At 41.8% G+C, this 23,457-nt stretch overlaps 1 protein-coding gene across 2 annotated transcripts in view; it reads right to left on the minus strand.

Annotated features, from left to right (window-relative positions):
* The window catches only part of IGSF5 (immunoglobulin superfamily member 5), a 106,111-nt gene that overhangs the window by 25,938 nt on the left and 56,716 nt on the right, over positions 1-23,457 (minus strand). Inside the window, exons 4-7 of one of the 2 annotated variants that reach the window (XM_060235130.1) lie at positions 22,160-22,288; positions 20,490-20,514; positions 5,234-5,346; positions 1,744-1,820 (exon numbers count right to left, since the gene is read on the minus strand). In XM_060235130.1, coding sequence (XP_060091113.1) covers positions 1,744-1,820; positions 5,234-5,346; positions 20,490-20,514; positions 22,160-22,288 — 344 coding nt within the window. Of the gene's footprint in view, positions 1-1,743; positions 1,821-5,233; positions 5,347-20,489; positions 20,515-22,159; positions 22,292-23,457 lie in introns of both variants that reach the window. The other variant, XM_060235128.1, reaches the window with a different exon arrangement.

Here is a 23,457-nt window from a genome sequence, read left to right on the forward strand (position 1 = left end):
ACAAAGGGAAATACTTCTTTACTCAACAAATTATATGAATTGTGTGGAATTTTCTAGTAGTGGAAATAGTGATGGCCATCAGCATAGATGGCTTTAAGAGTGAATTAGATGGATGGAGGAGAGATCCATCAATGGCTGTGATAGTAACTAAGAAGAAAAGTTGGTTTTATACCCTGCCCTTCACTACCTGAAGGAGTCTTGGAGTGGCTTACAATCACCTTCCCTTTCTCTCCCCACAACAGATACCCTGTGAGACAGGGAAGGCTGAGAGAGTTCTGAGAGAACTGTGACTGACCCATGGTCACCCAGCTGGCTTTCATGTGGAAGGGAAACCTAGTTCTCCTGATTAAAGTCTGGCACTCTTAACCACTATGCCACACTGGCTCTCTCAACAGAACTTGCATGTATAGAAGCAGCAAAACAATGAATATCAGTGCTAGGAGGCAGCATCAAAGGTTTACTATGACCTATATGTGGGCTCTCCAGGGCAATGATTTGACCACTGTGTGAAAATAGAATGCTGGACTAGATGGATCATTGGCCTGATTCAGAAGGGCTCTTCTTCTGCATCCAACCCAGGTGTCAACTCAAAGTGATGAAAACAGTGGGGGGGGGGGCATGTGTTGTGTGTGAGAGTGAAAGAAGGCAAGTGAAATTACTTTGTATTTTATTGCATGCAACCCTTACTGAAATCCACTATTAAATCACAGGCTCTTAGTTAGAGAGACATGTTTGTTGTTGTATTTCTGAATTCCAGCTACATATCAGCTTCATGCTGCTGGATTCTAGCCCATAAAACAGAGTATTGCTTTTAGTTTTTATATTGGAAGGCGGGGAGGTGAGAAGCTAACTTTTTTGTTTGTTGATGTGATGAGGGGAGGCATCAGTCTGCCTGTAGCACGGAAGTAAAACACAGCTATGCTCAATTATATGTCCTGTTGAATTGACATTCATTTGTAATTAAAGAAATTCAGAATGCTATGCTTAAAATATGATACAATTTGGCAGTACATTTTTACAATGCAATATAATTATTTTTATTAAACTAAAACAATTGAGTATTAGGAAATCGTGTTACCTGTTTTTCATCACATTATTTATTTATTTATTTATTTATATTAGGATTTATACCCTGCCCTTCTCACCTAAGTGTCTCAGGGCGGCTTACAACATAATAATTCAAACACTTCAGTTTAAAACATTTAAAAATACAATTAAAATACAATTATGGCAGCCACCCTCAGCTGCAGCCAGCCTTCTCCCCAGACATCCAACATTCTGGGCTGCTACACTGTCTTTGATCAAAATCACTACTATCCCACAGCTTTTTTCAATTTCATTTTCAAAAAATAGCACTGAGAGGCTACTATCTATATCTGCTTTGCAATGTCCAGCTTTAACCTTTTAGATAAGCAAAAGAAAGTTTTAAATACAATGGCAGCCTTCAATGAAGTCCCAGAGGAAATTTTAGACCAAACAGGCCAGAAAGTGCTGTGTCATCATTTTGCAGTTATTAACCTCTTTGTTCAAGGTTTTGATATTAAAATACAGCTTCTTTTACAAAAAGTATCTCTATTTTCAGGGTATTCTCAAAAGATTATTAAGAAAGATACAGATAGTTAAGGGCAAAAACCCAGAATGAACAATTTTACATTTCTCAGCCTCTTGAGAAAGCTATATTGAAATCTTTTTTTATGTTTATGGAAAGTGTGTCATAAATATCAATGACATTGCTTCATTTACCTCTGACACAGAACCCACTTCTAAATCTTGTTCCAGACCAAAAAAACTTGAGTCAACTGGGGAGAAAGAATGATGTCCTGCAACAGAACAGAATACAGACAGGATAATTGTTATTGACTGTTCAGAATGGCAGAAACTACAAATCATTTCAGAAGACAAATAATAATAATAATGATTTTGTGCACCTGGTATTTTTAGAGGCCCTTTTTTCTATAAAGGAGTTTTTAAACAGAGACAAATGTTGAAGCACTGGGGTAATCCGCTTGTCTGAAGTTAGTTAATGCTTTGTAAAACTTGGTTAAGAAGATGAGAAAAAGTTTCCTGAGATCTGACTCTGAGTATTCAAATGAACCCCTCTAAGTTCATTACTGGTTACAACTTATATAGATGGTGGAAAGACATTGTGGGGCAATGTAATTAACCAATGGCAGCACAGAGATAGCCTGTTTGAATTTGTAGTCTATAATGTGCCAAGTTTGCGTTCAGCATTACATCACTTTCAGAGAAAATTTGGAAGTGACATCATGCTGCTCTAGGATTTGCCTGAAACAATAGCAATTCTGGCAATTCCTCCATGGCATGACATCACTTCTGAGTTTTCCCAAGCAATGTAATGCTGTAGTACCAACAGTGTTCCATTTCCCTGCCTCCAACCCCTATTAGAAAGTGAGGCTAGGAACAACTGTAATAGAAATTCTTCAACATTTCAGGAAGAAATTCTACTTAACTGGATGCCATTTAAAATAAACCTTTTGTTTAAAAGCATACTTGAGCTTATGCACAGCAACCCAGTCAAGCAGTGAAGATCTTGTATTGTGTTAGCTGTTGCCGCTGAAGCCATTTAAAAAAAAATAATCTGCATAGCCAATCACATCTCCAATGGCCAATTAGAAGGCCCACTGAGCAAAAGGTCTCAGCTGGCTCCACTCAATTTCTAAAAACACTTGATGAATTCTAGGAAAGGTGTTGGCAGGCACCATGGTGCCCATGGATGCCATGCTAAGGGCTCCTGGTGCAACATATCATGGAAGCCCTCACACATCTATGTCCACATATGCACATGTCCTGCTTATGTCATTTATCTTACCCCCTTTTCAGCATATGAGAATACACTTAGACAGAGCTTTTTTGGTAGAAAAAGCCCAGCAGGAACTCATTTGCATATTAGGCCATGCCCGCTTTTTCTACCCAAAAACCCCCCAGCAGGAACTCATTTGCATATTAGGCCACACCTCCTGGTGCCAAGCCAGCCAGAACTGCATTCCTGTGTGTTCCTGCTCAAAAAAAGCTCTACACTTAGGGTATCTCCATCACAGGTTATATTCTACAAGGGTGAAAGGCAGATTTGAGCTTGAGGCTTGGTCCCCTACTTCACTGGGTAGGATTTTGAAGCTGGGGCAGGGTGTAATCTGGCACTAGCAAATATTTTCAAGGTTTTCCTTTAGAAAGCTTTTGTTACAAACATCCTTTTTAGAAGAAGAAAGTAAGTCCCATTTTGGCTGTGCAGTAACATGGGATTCTTAGCATCATTGCAAGAAGATCTTAGTCTTACAACAGAAGGTCACTTGACTTTTCCCTTTATTTAACCATGGGGTTAGCAAGAGGACGAAGATAGGCTGCTCCCACACAGTGACTGTTTTGCACATTCTTCCACATTTTTGTGCAGGTGGAACAGAAATTAGGGTTCCTGTAGCAATTACTACTTTATTTTTCCTTTACAAACCTGATAATGCTGCCACCAAGGGCAAAATCCTACTATATATCTACTTAGAAGTATCTCTCTTTCAATATGCTCTCTCTGAATTTTTACACTCATTCATTATGAGCCTGATTACAAAATTAATTACTTCCTGTTCTCTTGACTGGCTGCTTTTTAAAATGGCATTTGTTAAATAACAGCACTCATGAGTAAAAGGACAGTTACTGGCACTTTAGGCGAAATGGCTTAAGTCCTGTTTATTTTATTTTGTAGCAAGCAAAATCACTATTGTAATTAATAATGTTGTGATTAAAATAACAATGGTTTTAAAAGGGGGGCAAAGATCAAAGATACAAAATAAGCCTGTAGTTTTAGGATTGGATTCAGCCAACTTCTTTACTCAATTTTCCTCCAGTTCTCCATACTACAGCCCCCCCCCCATCCCATATGGCTTTTGTATATGCATATCCCATGATTTCCAGCCTAGCCAGCATGAGTGGTCACAGGGATTCTCACAAACAATAAAGTCAGTTGGAGCCACCCCTTAAGCTTTTTCTAACAAGACCTGTCTATCCATTTTTATCCCACCCTTCCTTCAAGCAGATCAGGGTAGTGTACACAGCTCTCTTCCCATTGTTTCCCCTGAACAACCCTGTGAACAATGACAGAAATGGCCGCTGGCAGAGAACAAGAAACAACTAATAAAGGTGCTAGGAAAAGTTTTTTAAAGGGACACCAAGCCTAGGAAGTGTCAGTAGTGTCCACCAGAGACAGTCCGGCACTGCGATCACACATTTTCATTTTAAAAAAACTGTTGTATTTAAGATCTGATCTTTTTTAAAAATACAGAAAATACTGGAATGTCATCAGTTGGTCATGAATACAGGCACACAAGTGATAAATACAAAAATGAATACAAAAATGATAGGCTTGCCAATCCCCAGGTCCCAGAGGGGGTTCTTCTGCTTTCCCAGGCTCCTTCCCGCCCCCAGTCAGCTGACCGGTGGGGGGAAGCCCCGCCCCCAGAGGACCATGTGCCTTTCCACCTCTGGAGGCTTCAGTCTCCGATTGAAAGACTTCCTCTTGGGATGGTGTGTCTGTGTTACTTTGAAGAAGTTGGCAGCAACTCGAGAGTAAAGAGTCCAATCTCTCCCTTCAGAGTCGCCAGAAACGGGGGCGGGGAGGGAAATGTCTGCTGAGCACTTCATTATTCCCTATGTGGAGATCGATTCTCATAGGGTATAATAGGGAATTGATCTGGGGGTTTCAGGGGCACTGGGGGAGCTTTTTTTTTAGGTAGAGGCACCAAATTTTCAGTATCTAGTGCCTCTCCTCAAAGTACCCCCGAAGTTTCAAAATGATTGGACCAGGGGGTCCAATTCTATGAGCTCCAAAATAAGGTGCCCCTATCCTTCATTATTTCCTATGGAAGGAAGACATTTAAAAAGGTGTGCTGTCCCTTTAAATGTGATGGCCAGAACTCCTTTGGAGTTCAATTATGCTTGTCACACCCTTGTTCCTGGCTCCACCCCCAATGTCTCATAGCTCCACCCCCAAAGTCTCCTGGCTCCACCCCCAAAGTCCCCAGATATTTCTTGAATTGGACTTGGCAACCCTACCCAATGACAAAAGAGCAACTAAATCAGAGAATTCTCTGTTTTTCAATCAAACCTTGCAAAACAGTGAGACGCATCATACATTCCATCATTCTGAAGGCCCAGCTGGAATTCAGAATACACATGAAAGCATCTATGCATATCGTCTTTTAAACGCATACACTTTTTTACTCACTTGGTATTTGTTTTGTGTGTTCCTGTTCCTCTGGACTGTATCCATAATTTTCATTTCCACTGTCAATCGTTTCCAAATTTTGATCAGTGACATTCTGTTTTACTGAAACCTTTCTGGAAAATAAAAATTACTCACATTTGAATCCATGTTTTTTGAGAAATACTGGTGCAAACAGAGAACCACTACCTTCAACCTTTGCCATCCAGACACTGCAACAAGGCTCACCTCTGTAACTGCTCAGTGACTCAGTAGAGTGGAGTCTGTTTTGTATAGCTAGTGATACCTAGGGAGTATGCTCCTTGGGCAGAAATGAAGCACAGTTGCTTCTTCTGATCCTAAACTGAGGGTGCACTCCTAAGTAGGTCTGTTCAGAAGCACATCCCATCATATTCAATGGAGATTACTCCCAGGAAACTGCTTTTAGTATTGCAGCCCAAGTCCTCAACTCAGTTTGTCTAGTCACTTTGTCCTCAACTCCAGTTTGTCCAGACAAGAGTCCTGTTAGCTTCACAGTATGCCTCAATTTAAGCAGTTTTTGCTGTTAGCTTATAAAAGTAATATTTAAATATTTTCATCAGGAACTAAAGCCTTCAAATTTGGGGACCACCTGATCCATAGCATTTTTAAGCTGAAGTACTAAGGTTTAAAGTATTTTACAACCTCATTCTGTAAATTACCTGCCAAAGCAAATTCAATAGCATTTAAAGTATGGTTCAATGTACTTTGTGATGCTCATGGCACTTTGACACCTTTTCTCTCCCAGTATGATTGATCACTGTAGAGTTGCCAGGTCCCCCCTGTCCACCAGCAGGTGATGAGGGAGTAGGGTTACCAGATCCAGGCTGGGAAACTCCTGCAAGTTTGGGGATGGAGCCTGGGGAGGACACAGACTTCAGTGAGGTACAATACCACATAGTTTACCCTCCAAAGCATCCATTTTCTCCAGGGGAGCTGATCTCTGAAGCCTGGAGATGAGTTGTAGTTCCAGTTCCAAAGGATCCTCAGGTCCTGGAGGCTGGCATTCCTAGATATTGTCATATCCTCATGCAACTGCATTATCTCTTGTCCCATTTTTATTATCTATATGATAATGGTAAAGGTAGTCCCCTGTGCAAGCACCAAGTCATTACTGACCCATGGAGTGACGTCACTTCACAACATTTTTTGGCAGACTTTTTACAGGGTGGTTTGTCATTGTGTAACCCAAAAAAGATATGTAGAGATTGTCAATTCAAATTCTGAAGACGTGCCTTGGAAGATCAGTAAATTTGTACTTCTGAAATAGACAATGACTCAAAGCCATCATGGAGCTCATTGTAAAGAACAATGCAATGGTAGCTGCTGCTTTCAGTAAGAGCTAGCCAGTATTCCCAAAAGAAATTTGATAAGAACTGACAAAATCTTACTGACATTTGTTTATTTATTTTGTTTCTTTCCAGCAAATAGTGTGATGCACTTATCAGGGCATCTCCACTAACTGACAGGAATGGAATAAAGTTAAAGTCCAGTGGCGCCTTTAAGACCAACGAAGTTTTATTCACAGTATGAGCTTTTGCATGCATGCACACTTCTTCAGATATATTCTTGTCAACTCCTCCTTATTTCTGCCCATTTGCTCACTCACTTGGCTTTTAAACTCAAAGCCCCATCCAGAAAAGCACCAACTATCTCCTGTCACTTGATACTCTAATGATCCAGGCTGCCACTAATACCTATGGTGAGGGAAAGGACAGCAATAGTACCTGCTGCTTCTCATACTCCCCTTCTGCTCTTTACTATCACTATTCAACTGGCCTGTTTTCACTCACTGTAGGATGATGACTGTTGCCTTTGTTGCCCTTCATGTTGCTGCCCACCATTATGGTGGATAGACCATCACTATAGTGAAGAGGTGAAAAGGAGGATTGTGGGACAGACTCAAAGCCCACTCTTTATTTTGCATGAGGCTCCCCAGAACTCTGAAATCAGCTCTGGGCACCTATTCCCAGAAAGATTATTCCAAAATATGGATGCCATCACTAAGAACTCCCTGTTCCATGTGCTGATGGACCTCACCTCCGTAAATGAGGCAGAACATAAGGGAATGTGGAAGACCATGGTCAGGAATGCATGGGGAAATGTGCCCTTTAAAAACAACAGCCAAGCTAAGACAAAGAGGACATAGAAAGCAATTGAACAGGGCTGGGTTTGAGCTTTATTTTCTTCTTTCTTCTTCTTTTAATCTTCAAGAATTATTGCTCATTTTCCACAAAGATAAATGCAAACAATAAACCTTGCAACCATTCACACAAATGAGTTGTTTTATGTATTTCAGTACTGATTAACAGAGTCTTCATACTAATAATGGGGTTCTCATATTTTAAGGCTTTACAGCCCTAAAAAAAAAAAATTAAAGTTGGCATCTTTGGTTTTAATTGTTTAAAACTATTTGTAAAGGTAGAAGCAATTATTGTCAAACACTTTAAAATAAAGGCTCTTTTCAAATAATTTTTAGAAAAGCAGAGTATGCTATCTAACTTGCCTGCCAGTCTATCTCAATTAACTTGTGTCAACCTGTCCCCATTTAGTTCCCTTTCTGTGCAACAGAAATTCAATACTCCAAGGCTCTATGGAACTGGCACATCTGCCATAACATTTACCGTTGCTCAAAGGAAAGAGCTACTTTGGTACACAGTGACCTCCTGTGGTATATGTGCAAATACTAAACATTAAGGTTACTGCTACAGGAAAAGCCTTCATCAAAACAAGCCTTTGCATAACTCCTATGTCCCACGTATGAGTGGTACACTCATTGGCTTCATCGAGACTACTCACATTCCTATTCAATAGGTATGCTTTTTGATGTAGTGGTGTATGACAGGGGTGTCCAACGGCTGGGGCTGATGGGAGTTGTAGGCAAAAAACATTTGGAGAGCTACCATTGGACACCCTGGTGTATGAGAACTGAATTCATATTCAGATTATATATTTCTTTTGTCTAATGCTGAGACTGAACTTACCTAGGAATATAGAAAACAGCTGCCTTTAAATGTGTTACCTGGTTAGCAATTATTTTCCCCAGGTTTCAGTGTCTACAATAGGAAGAAATGCTCAGTGCTTTGCTTGTATCCTGACACACTGCCAGCAAACAAGAATGGCCTCTGAATGCACCCTCTATGTTATCTAGATACCCATTCTGAGTGGGGCGTATACCATACTTGACAAGGTCTCAGCCCTTACTGCAGCCTTTATTGCAGCCCTAATCTTTGGGTGTATTATATTTAATTTTGCTGCCTAGTAGCCAAAGGCTGGCCCCTGTGCAGATAGACAAATATGCACAACAGGACTAGCCGAAACCATGACATAATATATACAGAGTTCTGCAAACACAGGGTAAATCCCAGGTTTACAGAAGAAAACATATTTTCTTTTTTAAAACTGATTTGGGGCTAAAGTCATCATCAAGTGCATCTGTGCATGGGCAAAAAACCCAAACCTGCTAAAATTCACACAAAAAACATAGTGGCAAAAGCTGTCAAGAGCATTTTGCCTACCCTATTCACCTTCTCTCCTTCTCCCTTCCTTTTGCCAACAGGTTTGGAGAGGCAAGTAAGTGGGCTAGAGATGCCAGCCTCTGGGTTAGACCTGGGGATCCCCCAGAAATACAGTTCATCTCCAAACTACAGAGATCAGTTCCCCTGAAGAAAAGGAAATGCTTTGGAGGGTGGTGGACTCTATGGCATTGTATCCCATTGAAGTCCCTCCCCAGGCTCCATCCCCAAATCTCCAGGAGTCTCCCAGCCTGCATCTGGCAACTGTGCATCTTATCCCCCACAGGTGGCCGGGGGTACCTGGTCACCCTAAGGTGGACAGGCACAAAGTGGGAGGGAAACTGTTATACACAAGGGGTAGAGGCAGGTATGTGGCTTGAGGGACAGAGAAATCAAAGCAGATGGATGTGGTGGAGAGGCAAGTGTGTAGGTAGGAAGGGTGAGGGAAGCCAGAGTGAACAAGCAGGTGAAGGGAGAGAAGCTGAAGAGGGTAGATGGGTGTAGCAGTCTGGAACTGGAGAGATTAGGGGATAGGGATGCCAGCCTCCAAGTGTGACCTGGGGATCCCCTGGAATTACAGCTCTTCTCCAGACTACAGAGATCTGTTCCCGTGAAGAAAATGGATGCTTTGGAGGGTGGCTCTATGGAACTGGAGGTAGACTCCGTGGCAGGCCAGACAGTTAGCCCGCATTTTCTGGCAGCTGTGCCCTGGGGGGAGGCTAGGTTACATCCTGCTCCCTTTATGGTCCAGGATTTCCAAAAGAGGGAGGTTCTGGTGTTGGGGGTGGAAAAGGTCCATGTTAAATGTGGTCACTTCTCAGGAAAGCTGCCCATAATAGTTGTGGAAGGGTACCTGTGCAGCTTACTGGGTCGATCATGGTTTAGGGCCCTGGGGATCCGGGTCACAGGAATCCATCAAGTCCTCGCTAGGAGGGACTTCCAGAGTGTGTGTGGGGAGTTTCCCACCATCTTTGACCTACATTGGGGACCTACACAGGACCCCCCGGTTTCCTTAGACCGGAACCCCATTGTGCAGCCCATCAGGCTGAAGGCCCGGCGAGTACCCCTGGTCCTGAAACCTAAAATAGAAGAGGAACTGGACTGCCTGGTGGCCCAAGGGGTTCTGGAGCTGGTAGCAAATGCTAGGTGGGAGACTCCCATAGTAACCCCAGTGAAGCCAAATGGAAGCATCCGCATTCATGCAGACTACAAATACACAATAAATAAGGCGCTGCAAGGCCACACTTATCTGGTTCCCGTCGTCAGTCACATGCTGGCTTCCCTAGCAGGTGCAAAAAATTTTGGGAAACTGGATCTGGCTCAGGCCTACCAACAGCTTCCCGTAGACGCTGCCACAGTGGAGGCCCAAACCATCGTAACGCACAGGGAGGCCTTCAGGGTTAAGCAGTTGCAGTTCAGGGTAAGCGTGGCCCTGGGGATCTTTCAGAACTTAATGGACTCTCTCCTTCAAGGTATCCCCGGAGTCCAGCCATTCTTCGATGATGTGCTGATCTCTACAGCCATTGAAGAGGATTTGCCCTCCACCTCTGGGCAGTACTACAGTGTTTCAATGAGGCAGGTCTCAAAGTCAAAAGGGAGAGGTGCATGTTAGGTTATTTGTGAAGCACCAGCCCCCACAAACAAGCAGGAATTACAGGCTTTCTTGGGCCTCTTGAATTTCTACCACGCCTTTCTCCCCCACAAGGTGGTGGTAGCAGAGCCCCTTCACAACTTCTGGACAAAAGGACTCCGTGGGTTTGGGGTTGCCGGCAAGCCGCCACTTTTCAGGCAGTAAAGAACATACTGACATCAAACAGCTTGCTCACGCATTCGATGAGTGGCTACCCATCACTCTGGCCTGCAATGCTTGACCGTACAGGGTGGGCGCCATCCTGGCCCACGTGCTGCCAGACAGCAGGGAGGTTCCAATTGCCTACTATTCCTGGACATTGTAAAAACCGGAGAGCAATTATGCGCAGATTGACAAAGAGGGCCTGGCCATTGTAGCAGGGGTAAAAAAAATTCATGATTATCTGTATGGCCACCCTTCACTATCCAGATGGACCACAAACCCCTTTTAGGCCTGTTTGCCTCCGATCACCAAACATCGCAAATGCTCTCCTCGTGGATCTTGCACTGGTCCATTTTCCTTGCGGGGTACCAGTATGGCTTCCAATATCACCCAGGGAAGGCCATGGGACACGCTGATGCTCTGAGTCACCTGTCGCTGCCTTCAATGGACTCTGATCCGGCCCCCGCACACCTGATCATGGCATTGGATTCTCCAGCAGACCGCCTGGTGCATATCAAAGACATTGCCCGTTGCTTCAGGAAGGACAAAAACCTCTCCCATGTTTTGGGTGTGGAGGGGATAGCCCTCGGGCCGGGTGGGGTCGGAATTTGTTGCTTTTGTGTCCCATAGGGACATATTGTCAGTCCATAAAGGGTATCTGTTTTGAGGGAACAGGGTGGTGGTGCCCCCGGTACTGCGGCAGTGAGTCCTCTCAGCACTGCATGAGACCCATCCAGGGATCGTGCGCATGAAGGTGCTGGCCCGCAGTTATGTATGGTGGCCAGGGATGAATGAGGCTATTGAGTCATGTGTCGCCCGCTCTCAACCATGCCAGGAGACACGTCCAGCTCCATCTTGAGCACAAGCCCAACAGTGGGAGTCCACACATAACCCCTAGTCCCGCCTGCACTTTGACTTCATGGGGCCTTTCCAGGGACAAACATTTTCCCTCATAGTGGACTCCTATTTAAAGTGGCTTGAAGTCATACCCATAGTGTCCACGTTTTTCAAAGCCGCGTTAGGGGTCCTACGCAGGGTATCAGATCCGGCCAAATTGGCTCACTATCGGCCGGTCTCAAATTTGCCCTTTCTGGGCAAAATTATAGAGAGGGCTGTGGCGTTGCAGTTACAGGGTTTCCTGGATGACGCTTCCACCTTAGATCCATACCAGTCCGGCTTCCGCCCAGGCCACGGGATGGAGACAGTGTTGGTCGCCCTCATGGATGACCTCCAGTGACATCTGGATCGAGGCAGCTCGGCGGTATTGCTGTTGTTAGACCTATCGGCTGCGTTCGATATGGTCGACCATCGGCTGCTGACCCGCTGCCTCGCCGATGCAGGAATTCGGGGGCTAGCCTTACAGTGGCTTTCCTTCTTCCTTGAGGGTCGGGGACAAAGGGTGGCGATTGGAGGAGAGCTGTCCCAGAGACACATAATTAATTGTGGGGTGCCTCAGGGGGCAGTTCTCTCCCCAATGTTGTTTAACATCTACATGTGCCCCCTTGCCCAGATTGCCCAGAGGCATGGGCTGGGTTGCCATCAGTACGCTGATGACACCCAGCTCTATCTATTGATGGGCGGTCGGACTGACGATGTCCCTATAAACCTGGACCAGGCGCTGCAAGCCGTGGCAGGTTGGCTTAAACTGAGTGGGCTGAAGCTAAATCCAGCAAAGACAGAGGTCCTTTACATAGGTCACGACGGGCTGGGAGAGGAGATCTCCCTATCAGCCTTTGACGGTGCGTCACTGATACCAGTGCGCAGGGTCAAGAGCTTGGGAGTGCTACTGGAGCCTTCCTTGTCAATCGAGGCTCAGATAGCAGCCACTGCTAAATCCGCCTTTTTCCACCTTAGGAGGGTGAGGCAGTTGGCCCCCTACCTGGAACGTAGTGACCTGGCGACAGTGATCCATGCAATGGTCACCTCGAGGTTGGACTACTGTAATGCCCTCTACATGGGGCTGCCCCTGTACCGAACTTGGAAACTGCAGTTAGTGCAGAATGCAGCAGCCAGGCTGTTAGTGGGACTACCTCGGTGGGAACATGTACGGCCTAGGCTGCGGGAACTGCACTGGCTGCCAATTGTGTACCGAGTTCGTTACAAGGTGCTGGTTATTACCTTTAAAGCCCTATATGGCCGAGGACCTGCCTACCTTAGGGACCACCTCTCTCCATATGTTCCCCAGAGAGCACTGAGATCTAGTTCTCAAAATCTTCTGAAAATCCCTGGACCAAGGGAGGCCAAGCTAAAAACAACAAGGGAGCAGGCCTTCTCGATAATGGCTCCCCAATGGTGGAATCAGCTGCCAGAGGAGGTGCGAGTCCTGCAGGACCTCAATCAGTTCCACAGGGCTTGTAAAACTGTCCTCTTTCAACTTGCTTTTAAGGTAGAATCCTGGTAATGACATCTAGCCATCTTTATATATATGTATTGAACTGTAGCACCTTCAATTTATACTGGTTTTAATTTATTTACTTAACTAATTTATGAATTTGTAATTTAATTGTATTTTAACTGTATTTTATTGTATTAACTGTATTTTATTGTAATCATGGTATGTTACCATGTCTTGTGAGCAGCCCTGAGCCTGACTTGGTGGGGGGGTGGGATATAAATAAAAATTTATTATCATTATTATTATTCACCACCAACAGTCTGTCCGACACATTGGTATCAGATAATGGAACGGCATTCATATCAGCTGAGTTCCGGGATTTCTGTGGCCAAAACCTAATTAAACATATGCGGTCGGCCCCTTTCTACCCAGCCACCAACAGCCAAGCTGAGCAGATGGTGCGGGTGACCAAGGAAATGCTTCATCACATTATTTATGGGGACTGGGAAGCGCACCTTGCAGAATGTCTACTAGCTCAGCATTCCATCCCCAGCACAGTCACCGGTCGCAGCTTAGCTGAGCTTCTTATGGGCCGGCAACTGACCACATTACTTGATCGCATTCACCCAGACAGCACCCCAGATCTACAAGAGGTTCCAGAGGTGGTCCGGAGACCCCCGGGGTTTGACACAGGTGTCTTGGTGTTCACTAAAAGCTTTGGTGGATGCCAGCATGGGTACCAGCCTGAGTTTCCAGAGTACTAGGGTCAGTGATGTACAAGGTCACCTCAGAGAAGGGGTTTATGTGGAGGTGGCACGTTGACCAATTGTGGTCACATGAGGGCCCCAAGGGTGGATGTGACCCATGGGTTACACCAGCCCCGAGTGGCCCGGCACCAAGCAAAGCCGAGGCACAGAGCCCTGTGTTCCCATCAGCACCCAATGTCTCGGGGGAACCAGAGCTTCTGATCATGCCGGAGACTGTTGAGGGCCCGGAAATGCCAGCTGAAGTGCCTACAGCACAAGAACTTCTGCCAGCAGGGGGGGTTTGTACGCATGCGTTAACTAAGCCGGCTGTGTGCTCGTCCTCCCCTTCGAACTGGAATTTTAAATAGCTCAAAAGAATGTAAATAGCTCTTTGGCAAGTCTATTTGAAGAACGAGCTTACTTACGAAGGTCTGAAGTTCATAAGAATTCCTTTCTGGGGTCCCAGAGGGTAAGACAACAACTTTTACTATCAAATTAACGAGGCAACGCCCTGGTTAATTACTCAGCGGTCACGGGTAACTCCGGAAAATAATCATCATGGCTAAGACAATTAAAGAATTATCTGAGCAGATATCAGCTTTCCAGACTTTAATAATGTCATCCCAGGACCAGATGAGATCTGAAATTAAATCACTGAGGGACGCTTTTACAGAGTTGAGTGCAGAGCTCAAGGACACACGGAACATTGCAATCTCTGCTAATGAGCTGGCCTTATCTAATAAACAAAAAATACTCCAGCTGAATTCACAACTTACAGAGCTCTCTGATCGTAACAGAAGAGCGAATCTGATCCTGGGTGGAATTTCAGAGGAAATAAATAATAAGCTCCTGGAAGGAACCCTTATAGACTGGATGGGTGAGCAAGGAGTCACTCTGCAATCTCAGGATATTGAGAGAGCTCATAGACTGCAAAGGAGACAAGATGGGGGTGCCCCAAGGGAAGTCATAATTAAATTTTCAAGGGAAAAGACTCAGCAGACAGTTTTCAAGACTTTGAAAAAAAGGAAAGACCTTTCTTTTAGAGGAAGGAAAGTTTGGGTGAGAGAAGACTTCTGCCAGGAAACCATCAGAAAGAGAAGGCTAATGAGACCCTTTGGGCAAAAATTATATGACAACAAGATTAAATTCTCTTGGGGGTACCCCTCCTCAATAATTATTTTTAAAGATGAAAAAAGGCTGGTGGCCCACAACCCTAAAGAAGCAAGAGATCTCCTCATTCGCCTGGGCATCACCACAGACGGCCTAAGAGACCCGAGAGACCCGAGAGAGGAAAAAGAAGAAGAAGAAACAGTGGAGCTCGGTGTGGACCCGGGAGAAGGAAGCTCAAGTAGACAAGAGAAAAGGCCAAGAACGGACTACTAAAGGGAAGTATAAAATATTTTGAGCTAAATTTAGCTATAAGCTTGAAGGGGAGGGCGGGATGCGTGCCCCCTGGAAGGTGGAAGACAGGATGATGGTTTCATCCAGGAAGTTGTCTGTGCCACAGGGGAAGGGAATGGGGGGGGGGGGGGTTCAGTAAGTAGTATAGAAAAATACCCTCAGCCATTAGGGCCCAAGTCTGTTACATATAAAGAGAATGGATAGATCTTTAAGAGTCCTTTCACTGAATGCGAATGGTCTATCATCAAATCTTAAGAGATTCAGAGTAATTAAGATGGCTAAAGAACAAAGAATAGATTTGTTGTGCCTACAGGAAACTCACAAAAAAATAAATGATAGAAAACCATTGATAAAAGATTTGAGGTGGCAGGTTTTAGCAGAAGCAAGAGGGTCTTCGAAAGCTAGAGGCGTGGCTACATTGATTCGTAAGGATATTAAGGTGGAGAACATGGAAAAATTAGTAGATAAGCAAGGTAGATACCTCTTAGTTAAGTTTAAGCTGGAAGCCATAAAAATCACTATAGTAAATGTTTATGCACCAAATAAAAGACAAAGGAAATTCTTAAACTTGGTTTTTAAGAAGATACAACAGTTTTCAGAGGGCGAACTAATTGTAGTGGGCGATCTAAATATGGACATAACTAAGAACAATAGTATTAACCTAAGAGATTGGGGCTTGAAGGACGCTCATGAGTTCACCAACACGAGACCCAGCCCGACACATATTTCTTGTAGACATAAAACAGCATCCCGCTTAGATTATATAATTTTGGAAAAAAATAATAATATGGTGGTTAAAGAGATCAAGACCCATCCAATTTTGATTTCTGACCATGCCCCTCTAAGTATTGAATTAGAATTAAATCTTCCCTCGAAAAATAGACCTTGGAGGTATAACAACTTGGTAATGACAAAAGAAGAGGATAGGGAATACTTAATGACACAGTTAAAATTATATTTTAAGGAAAATAGAGGAACTGTGTCAACTAATATATTGTGGGACGCTGCTAAAGCGGTAATAAGGGGCCATTTGGTTAGGAAGGAAAAAGACATAAAAAGTGAATGGTATAAAAAAAGGCAAACAAAACTTAAGGAATTGGAGGAGTTACAAAAAGAAATAGTGGGAAAGTGTAATCCTAGTTTACAGATTAGAATTAAAGAGATTCAAAAACAGTTGGAGGCCCTAGATATGGCAACAATGTGGAAAAAGGAAATAATGGTTAAGAACGACTTCCAGAGGAATAGCATTAATACAGCAAAAAGATTAGCTAATTATTTGAAAGTTAAAAAGGCAAAACAATCAATTAGAACTATTAAAATTAATAATAGTACAACTCAAAACTCTAAGGAAATCACTAAGGCATTTGAAGACTTCTATAAAAATTTATATATGAAAAAGAATATAACGGAGGTGTGGGACGCACCTAAGCTAATTATAGAGGAGGAAGCAAAAGCCTCACTGGGGACTGAGATTACACTCCAAGAGATAAAGGAAGTAATAAAAGCGCTCAAAAAGGGTAAATCACCAGGGCTGGATGGCTTTACTTCTGACTTTTATAAAGAAATGGTAGAAATTATAGCACCTGAATTGCAGGTAGTTTTTAACGAAGTCTTGGAAGGAAAGAAAGCCCCGGACTCATGGAAGGAAACAGAAATAATTTTGATATTAAAGCCCCAGAAAGATCCGGAAGAAGTAGGTTCATATAGGCCCATTAGTTTACTAAATCAAGATTATAAGATTTTTGCTAAGGTTTTAGCAAATAGACTTAAGAGAGTTATCCCGTCAATCATAAAAGGGGACCAATACGGTTTTATTGAGGGTAGATCTATTGCCCATCCTATTAGAAATATCTTAAATGTATTGCACCATGGCCAAAAGAAAAAAATAGCTCTGTTAAAGTTGGATGTTTATAAAGCCTTTGATACTCTCTCACATGAATTCTTGTGGCAAATATTAAAGAAGATAGGTTTAGAGGAACGGTTCTTACACGCTATACAGGAAATATACAACGGAGGTAAGGCCAAAGTTAGAGTCAACACTGACCACTCACAAGCGTTCCCAATTCAAGGGGGGGTAAGACAAGGCTGTCCACTATCCCCGCTTATATTTATAATAGCTATAGAGCAATTAGCAGAGCGAATTAGGAATGCCGGGAGAATAGAGGGGTATAAGTCAGGTATTGAAGAAATGAAAATTAATTTATTTGCGGATGATATCATAGTAATTATGTCTAACCCAAAAGACGGAGTTAAAGAGATTAAGATAATTTTAGATGATTTTGAAAAGTGTTCAGGGCTCGGAGTGAATATGGCAAAATCAGAAATTCTATACCTTAATGTTAATAGAGAGGAAAAACAGGAAATAAATAGGATTACGAATATAGGAATGGGAGCCAAGAGATTAAAATATTTAGGGATAGTCCTCCAAAAAAATATGGACAAAATGATAAAGGAGAACTATGGTAAAATATGGAAGAAAATAGAGAGGGATATGAATAATTGGAATCATAAAATACTAGGGATATCATCTAGAATAAGATCTCTTAAAATGTTCATAATATCAAAGTTAATGTATTTATTCCAAACGTTACCCTTAGGTTTGAGGAAAAATCAAATTGATCAATGGAATAAAGCAATCAAAGTGTGGATTTTTAATAATAAAAACAGTAGGTTTCATAAGAGAATTCTATACAACCTTAAATCAGAATTAGGTTGGGGAATCCCAAATTTAAGTAAATATTATGTGGCCTTCCAACTAAGAGCATTACTTGATTTGAGTGAGGATAAGGTACAGAAGTGGATTAATTTCGAGAATGCGGTCAACAGTGGCATTGGAAGATTTGGATTTTTTTCCACAGTGTCGACAAAAGATCTAAAATTAGCTATAGGGCCCAGAAGAGCAGCATTAGAAACCTGGATGAAATGGTACCCACAGTGGCTAGGGAAGGTTTCAAGGTGGAGCCCCCTAGAAGCTATTGTTAAGGAGGTGCATGCTATAAAATGGTGGGAAAGGCTTAAAAACAAAGGCTATTTTAGAGTGGACGATATGTTTAGGGGTGGTAAGCTAAAACCCTTACAGGAAATTATAGAAGATTTAGGTAATCAATACTGGTTAAACATAGCAGGCTTGCATAAGAGAGTTAAGATGATCAGTGAAAAGGGAGAGCTTTGGTTAGACACTCCAATGGAAGGGATATATAAGGTAATGGCCAAACAAAGGAAGGGTCTAGTGGGATTATTATACAGAGAAATGATTTCAAATAAAGATAAAATAATAGTACATTTACAAAAGATTTGGAGTCATGAAGGTCAGTTAACAGAGGGGTTGGCTGGGAAAATCTTGGATGGTCTAGAAAGGATTAAAGTAACCAAATTTAAAGAACTGGAATATAAATTTTTCACAAAATGGTACAAAACTCCCGCACAAATAGCCAATATATTCCCAGGAGTGAGCTCCAAGTGCTGGCATTGCAAACAATTTAAGGGTTGGTTTGCACATATGTGGTGGGAGTGTGAAGAGGTAAAACCCTTTTGGGGGGAAATTATTCAATTTATTAGAAAAGTCTGCAATGTACCATTAACCATTGGCTTTAATATGATGTTGTTAAGCATAATAGGAAGTCCGGCACTAAGTAGACCCATGCAAAACCTTGTCAAGGCAATGATATCAGATAGATCACTAGAAGGAACAAAACGTGTGGAAAGGGGGAGGGGGGGGGGACTGAAGAAACAGGAGCTTAACAGTGAGTAAAATGAGAATATGGAAAAGCCCAAAGAAAAGCTCCCAGGTTAGACAAAGAAGAGCGGTATCTCATTAATTAATAAGATAACACACACATTTAGATCAATGCAGTGCCCCCCTCCCCTCCGTCCAGGCAAGCTAAGTCATGTTACTCTGACATTTCTAATGTGTAGTTCAGGCCTGGTTGTAACAGGTGTGGCACAAGAGCCTGCTTGTGATGCAATAGCTACAACAGCATCTTTTGTGAAAGAGATGGAGCATAGCTGACCAATTTTGCCCACCTCCTATTCAACTCCCCCCTTCACATTTTTGCTGCTTCAAATGTACCAGCTCATATTACACTCTGCTGGGAACAATTCTGCCCCTCTCCACTCTTCTCTGGGCCCTGAAAAAGAGAATGCTTTTGCAGAGAGGGGTTAAAGTAAGGTGCTATGGAGTACCATTTAAAAAGTGACTAAAGTATTACCTCCCATTTTCTGCTTTGAGGAAGAGCAATTTAAGTTCCTTTTACCCTGTTTGTGAGAGCTAGAATTGTAGTGCCTTCACATTGATAGCCATGGCAATTGCCAGCACATGGGACAATAGGTCTGCTTGCATTGGCAGCTGGGGTGCTTCACCCTGTCATGAATTCTGCTGCAATTACACTACATAGCAAAGACAAGCACGAACAACTGTATATGCAAAAAAGTAATAACATAATATATGTGGAAAATCTATTTGTCTATTGTTTCAATTTTGAAACTCAATCAAAGATACCATATACACAGTAGAAAAAATTGCTTTAACAAGGAGAAGATTCCACTACAAAAATTCAACAGTCCAAATTCATCAATAAAGTCCAAAAAGTTCAGCTTGTGCCTAACTGAAATGCATTAAGAATTTTTGCTTGACGTCAATTGGTGATATTACAGAACAGCATTTTAATGCAAAACATGGTCCTTAGTCAACTGACATAGGAAAAACTTTTGCCTTTGGAGCCAAACTTCTCAGGGAACTATAGGATTCCACGCAGAAACTATTGAAGGATTTGCATAGACCGTATGTCTTATATGAACTATCTTCTTATATGAACTTGGACTTTATTGATGAATTTTGACTGTTGAATTTTTGTAGTGGAATCTTCCGCTTGTTAAAGAATTTTTTTCTGCTGTGTATATGATATCTTTGATTGTGTTACAAAACTGAACAATAGACAAATACATTTTCCTTATATATTATTTTATTACTTTTTTGCTACACAGCTATTTGTGCTTGTCTTTGCTCTGTTCTATACTGTGTTGCCACTTGTTCCTTGCAATTACACTACATAGCACAGCTACACTTGAGTTTTGTCAGATACTACATACACAGGATTAGACTCTGACAGCATTTTTCACAAAGCTTAAAAACAGTTCTCATTGCAATGAACTTTGTAATGTAAGTGTACAAGTTGCATTGATTAGCATGCAAATTCACATTTTTCATAAACAAGATCAGACATTAATATAAAGAAAATATAAAAGTTCCAACATCTCAGATATGAAAGTTTCTGAAATCTTAACAAATGCTATAGGATGGCACTAAACTCAGCAACTTAGATACATATCCATTTTTTAAATGTATTGAGTGTTTTGAAAGACCACTGGCATACTATTACGGAAAAGCAATGTAACTTTTGTCATCTATGTAATGATTACCAATTAAGTAGAACAAAAGTTAGAATTAGCTTACCGCATCTCCTTCTGGTAGCTGGACTCTAGAAAAAGAAAAGTCATAGACATTCAACTGTAGAAAAGTAGTATAATGACTTATTAGAAATTAGGGTTGCCAAGTCCAATTCAAGAAATATCTGGGGACTTTGGGGGTGGAGCCAGGAGACTTTGGGGGTGGAGCCAGGAGACATTGGGGGCGGAGCCAGGAGCAAGGGTGTGACAAGCATAATTGAACTCCAAGGGAGTTCTGGCCATCACATTTAAAGGGACAGCACACCTTTTAGAATGCCTTCCTTCCATAGAAAATAATGAAGGATAGGGGCACCTTCTTTTGGGGCTCATAGAATTGGACCCCCTGGTCCAATCTTTTTGAAACTTGGGGGGTATTTTGGGGAGAGGCACTAGATGCTATACTGAGAATTTGGCACCTCTACCTCAAAAAACAGCGCCCCCAGAGCCCCTGACACCCGCGGATCAATTCCCCATCATTCCCTATGGGAATCGTTCCTGGAGGTGCATAATGGCTATGGGGGTGGAGCTTCCCCCGCCGGCCAGCTGGCTGGGGGAGGGGGGAAGCCTGTAAAACCAGGGGATCCCCCGCTGGGACCTGGGGATTGGGAAGCCTATTAGAAATTATAGTCTGACTTTCCTAATGCTGATCTTTTAAAAATATGGAATGTTGATTTAATACACAGATGGAGGTTCTGCATATACAGACATTATCAGTTGTTTCAGTAGGTAGAGAAGTCTGCTTGGCCTCACTTCTCCAGTAAAATGAAAAAGAAACTTTTCTTACTAAAGTTTGCAATCACATCTTGACTTCACGAAATATGCCCCCTTCTTGGTCTGAGTTTAATGTTGTTACAATACCCAAAGAAAACAAGGACCCAGAAAATCCTGCTTCATACAGGCCAACTTCTTAACTGTACCTCTCTGTCTGGATCAAAGACTCAGACCAGGGTCCCCAACTTTTGTCCTAAGTGTAAATGCTATTTCATGTAAAAATGCAAAGAGGCAAACTTTAAGAGCATGAAATGGAAGCTTCTGTTGCCTAGAAAAGGTTTATTTTTCTTTTCTTTCTTTTTTATTTTTGAAATAATCTTTATTTATAATACATACCAATCCAACATGACACTGCATTAAACCAAAGACAAGTACACATTTGCTACAGAGAAGAGTCCCTCTGTGTGCAAGGCACTGTACCTGTACACTGTGATTCATAACTCAGTTCTTATGCCTCATTTTTACTATTTTTGGAAGAGGGGTTTTTTGTATTTCTGTGTGTGTGCATGTGTGTTTGTGTGATGACCTCTGGTGACTTACCCCTTCTGGGGTGCTAGAGGATATTCAGGGAGGTGGCTGAATAAAGCCTGCCCCCCACCTCCCAGCTGCTAGTATTCCAAGAAGGTCTCCCATCCAAGTACTTGCCAGGGTTGACCTGCTTAGCTTCCAATATCTGATGAGATCAGGCTTGCCTGGGCTATCCAGGTCAGGGCACTATTGACTAAATTAATGGTAAAACTATTTCTGAATTGTTATACCAAATATATGGCAATTACTGCTAGCAATTACTGACAATTGCTGCTATGGCAATTACTGCTAGCAATTACTGACAATTGCTGCTATGGCAATTACTGCCTAATGTTTAGAGTTAAAGATGTATAGTCAGTTCACAAACAGCCCACTCACCTTTCTTTCTTCTGCAGCAGCACACAATAAGAAAAATAATAATGATCAGCAGAAGAAAACCAACAACAGACAATACGACTGCTAATATTATAGTCCGGATGCGTCCATCATCTTCATTTATGTCAGATTCTACTAGATAAAATTAATAACTATTAAACAGTGCAGTAAATAAACATTTTTAAGCATTATACAGGTTGCTTTATTACTTGTAGCCACTTACCCTTAGACTATTACTTGTTTACAAAAATGGTAGGTCATATTCTCTAAAGGTGGCTTCTTGAAGTCTTAAGATATTTTTAATCAGTACCATTTTTTGTTATGTTCTATCCTTTCTTTACATAAAACAATTTTTACTTTGCAATATATTGTTATCATGCTCTTAAAAATTAATATGAAATTAACACCAATACATTACATTTTTTCCCTTACCTCCTCTCCTCCCATCCTTTCCAGACCCCCGCCGGTGTTTACTAAATTTACTAAAAAAACCCAAGGTAATTCTAATCCTAGAATCTTCATATTAAAAACCTTATACCATCATAAAAAAATGAAAACTAAAGAAAAAACCAACCATTATACTCCATCTTATATTTTAATCCTTATCAAAAAAGATAAAGATAAAAAAAATACAAATCACACAGTAAAAAGAAAAAACCCAAAGAAAATTATTCCTTTGTATTTTTTTGTCCGTTAGTCCACAGGATTTCAACTGCTGTCAAAAATCACTAAATGTCCCTTTACTTTCTAGTATTTTTCCACATATTTTTGGAATTTCTTCCATTCACTTTTAAATTTCTCCAAAAAATAATCTTTTAATCTTAATCGTTTGTCCATTTCACTCCAAGATAAAACTTTCAAAATCCAGTCCCATTTTTCTGGTATTTTATTTTGCTTCTATAACTGTGCATATAATCTCCTTGCAGCTGAAAGCAGGTACCACACAATCATTCTGTCATGTAATTTGTAATCCCAACAAAAAAAATATCTGGAGACCTCTGAACGTCATAGCCTAAAATTATTGACATTTCTTTCTGAATCATTTGCCAAAATTGTCTTGCCTTTTCACAAGTCCACCACATATGGTAGAAAGAACTTTCATGTTTTTTACATTTCCAACATCTATCTGACATCTGATTGTTCATTTTTGCCAGTTTCTTATATACCACATATATAGCATTTTAAAGCAATTTTCTTTGATATTGTAACATGTTGATATAGAGTTCTGCCATAAATACTCCCATGATTCCATCTTTATTTCTTTGTTAAAATTAATTTCCCATTTTATCATTTGAGATTTC

This window comes from Heteronotia binoei, chromosome 3, assembly GCF_032191835.1.
Source record: "Heteronotia binoei isolate CCM8104 ecotype False Entrance Well chromosome 3, APGP_CSIRO_Hbin_v1, whole genome shotgun sequence".
In the NCBI taxonomy this organism is placed as follows: domain Eukaryota; kingdom Metazoa; phylum Chordata; class Lepidosauria; order Squamata; family Gekkonidae; genus Heteronotia; species Heteronotia binoei.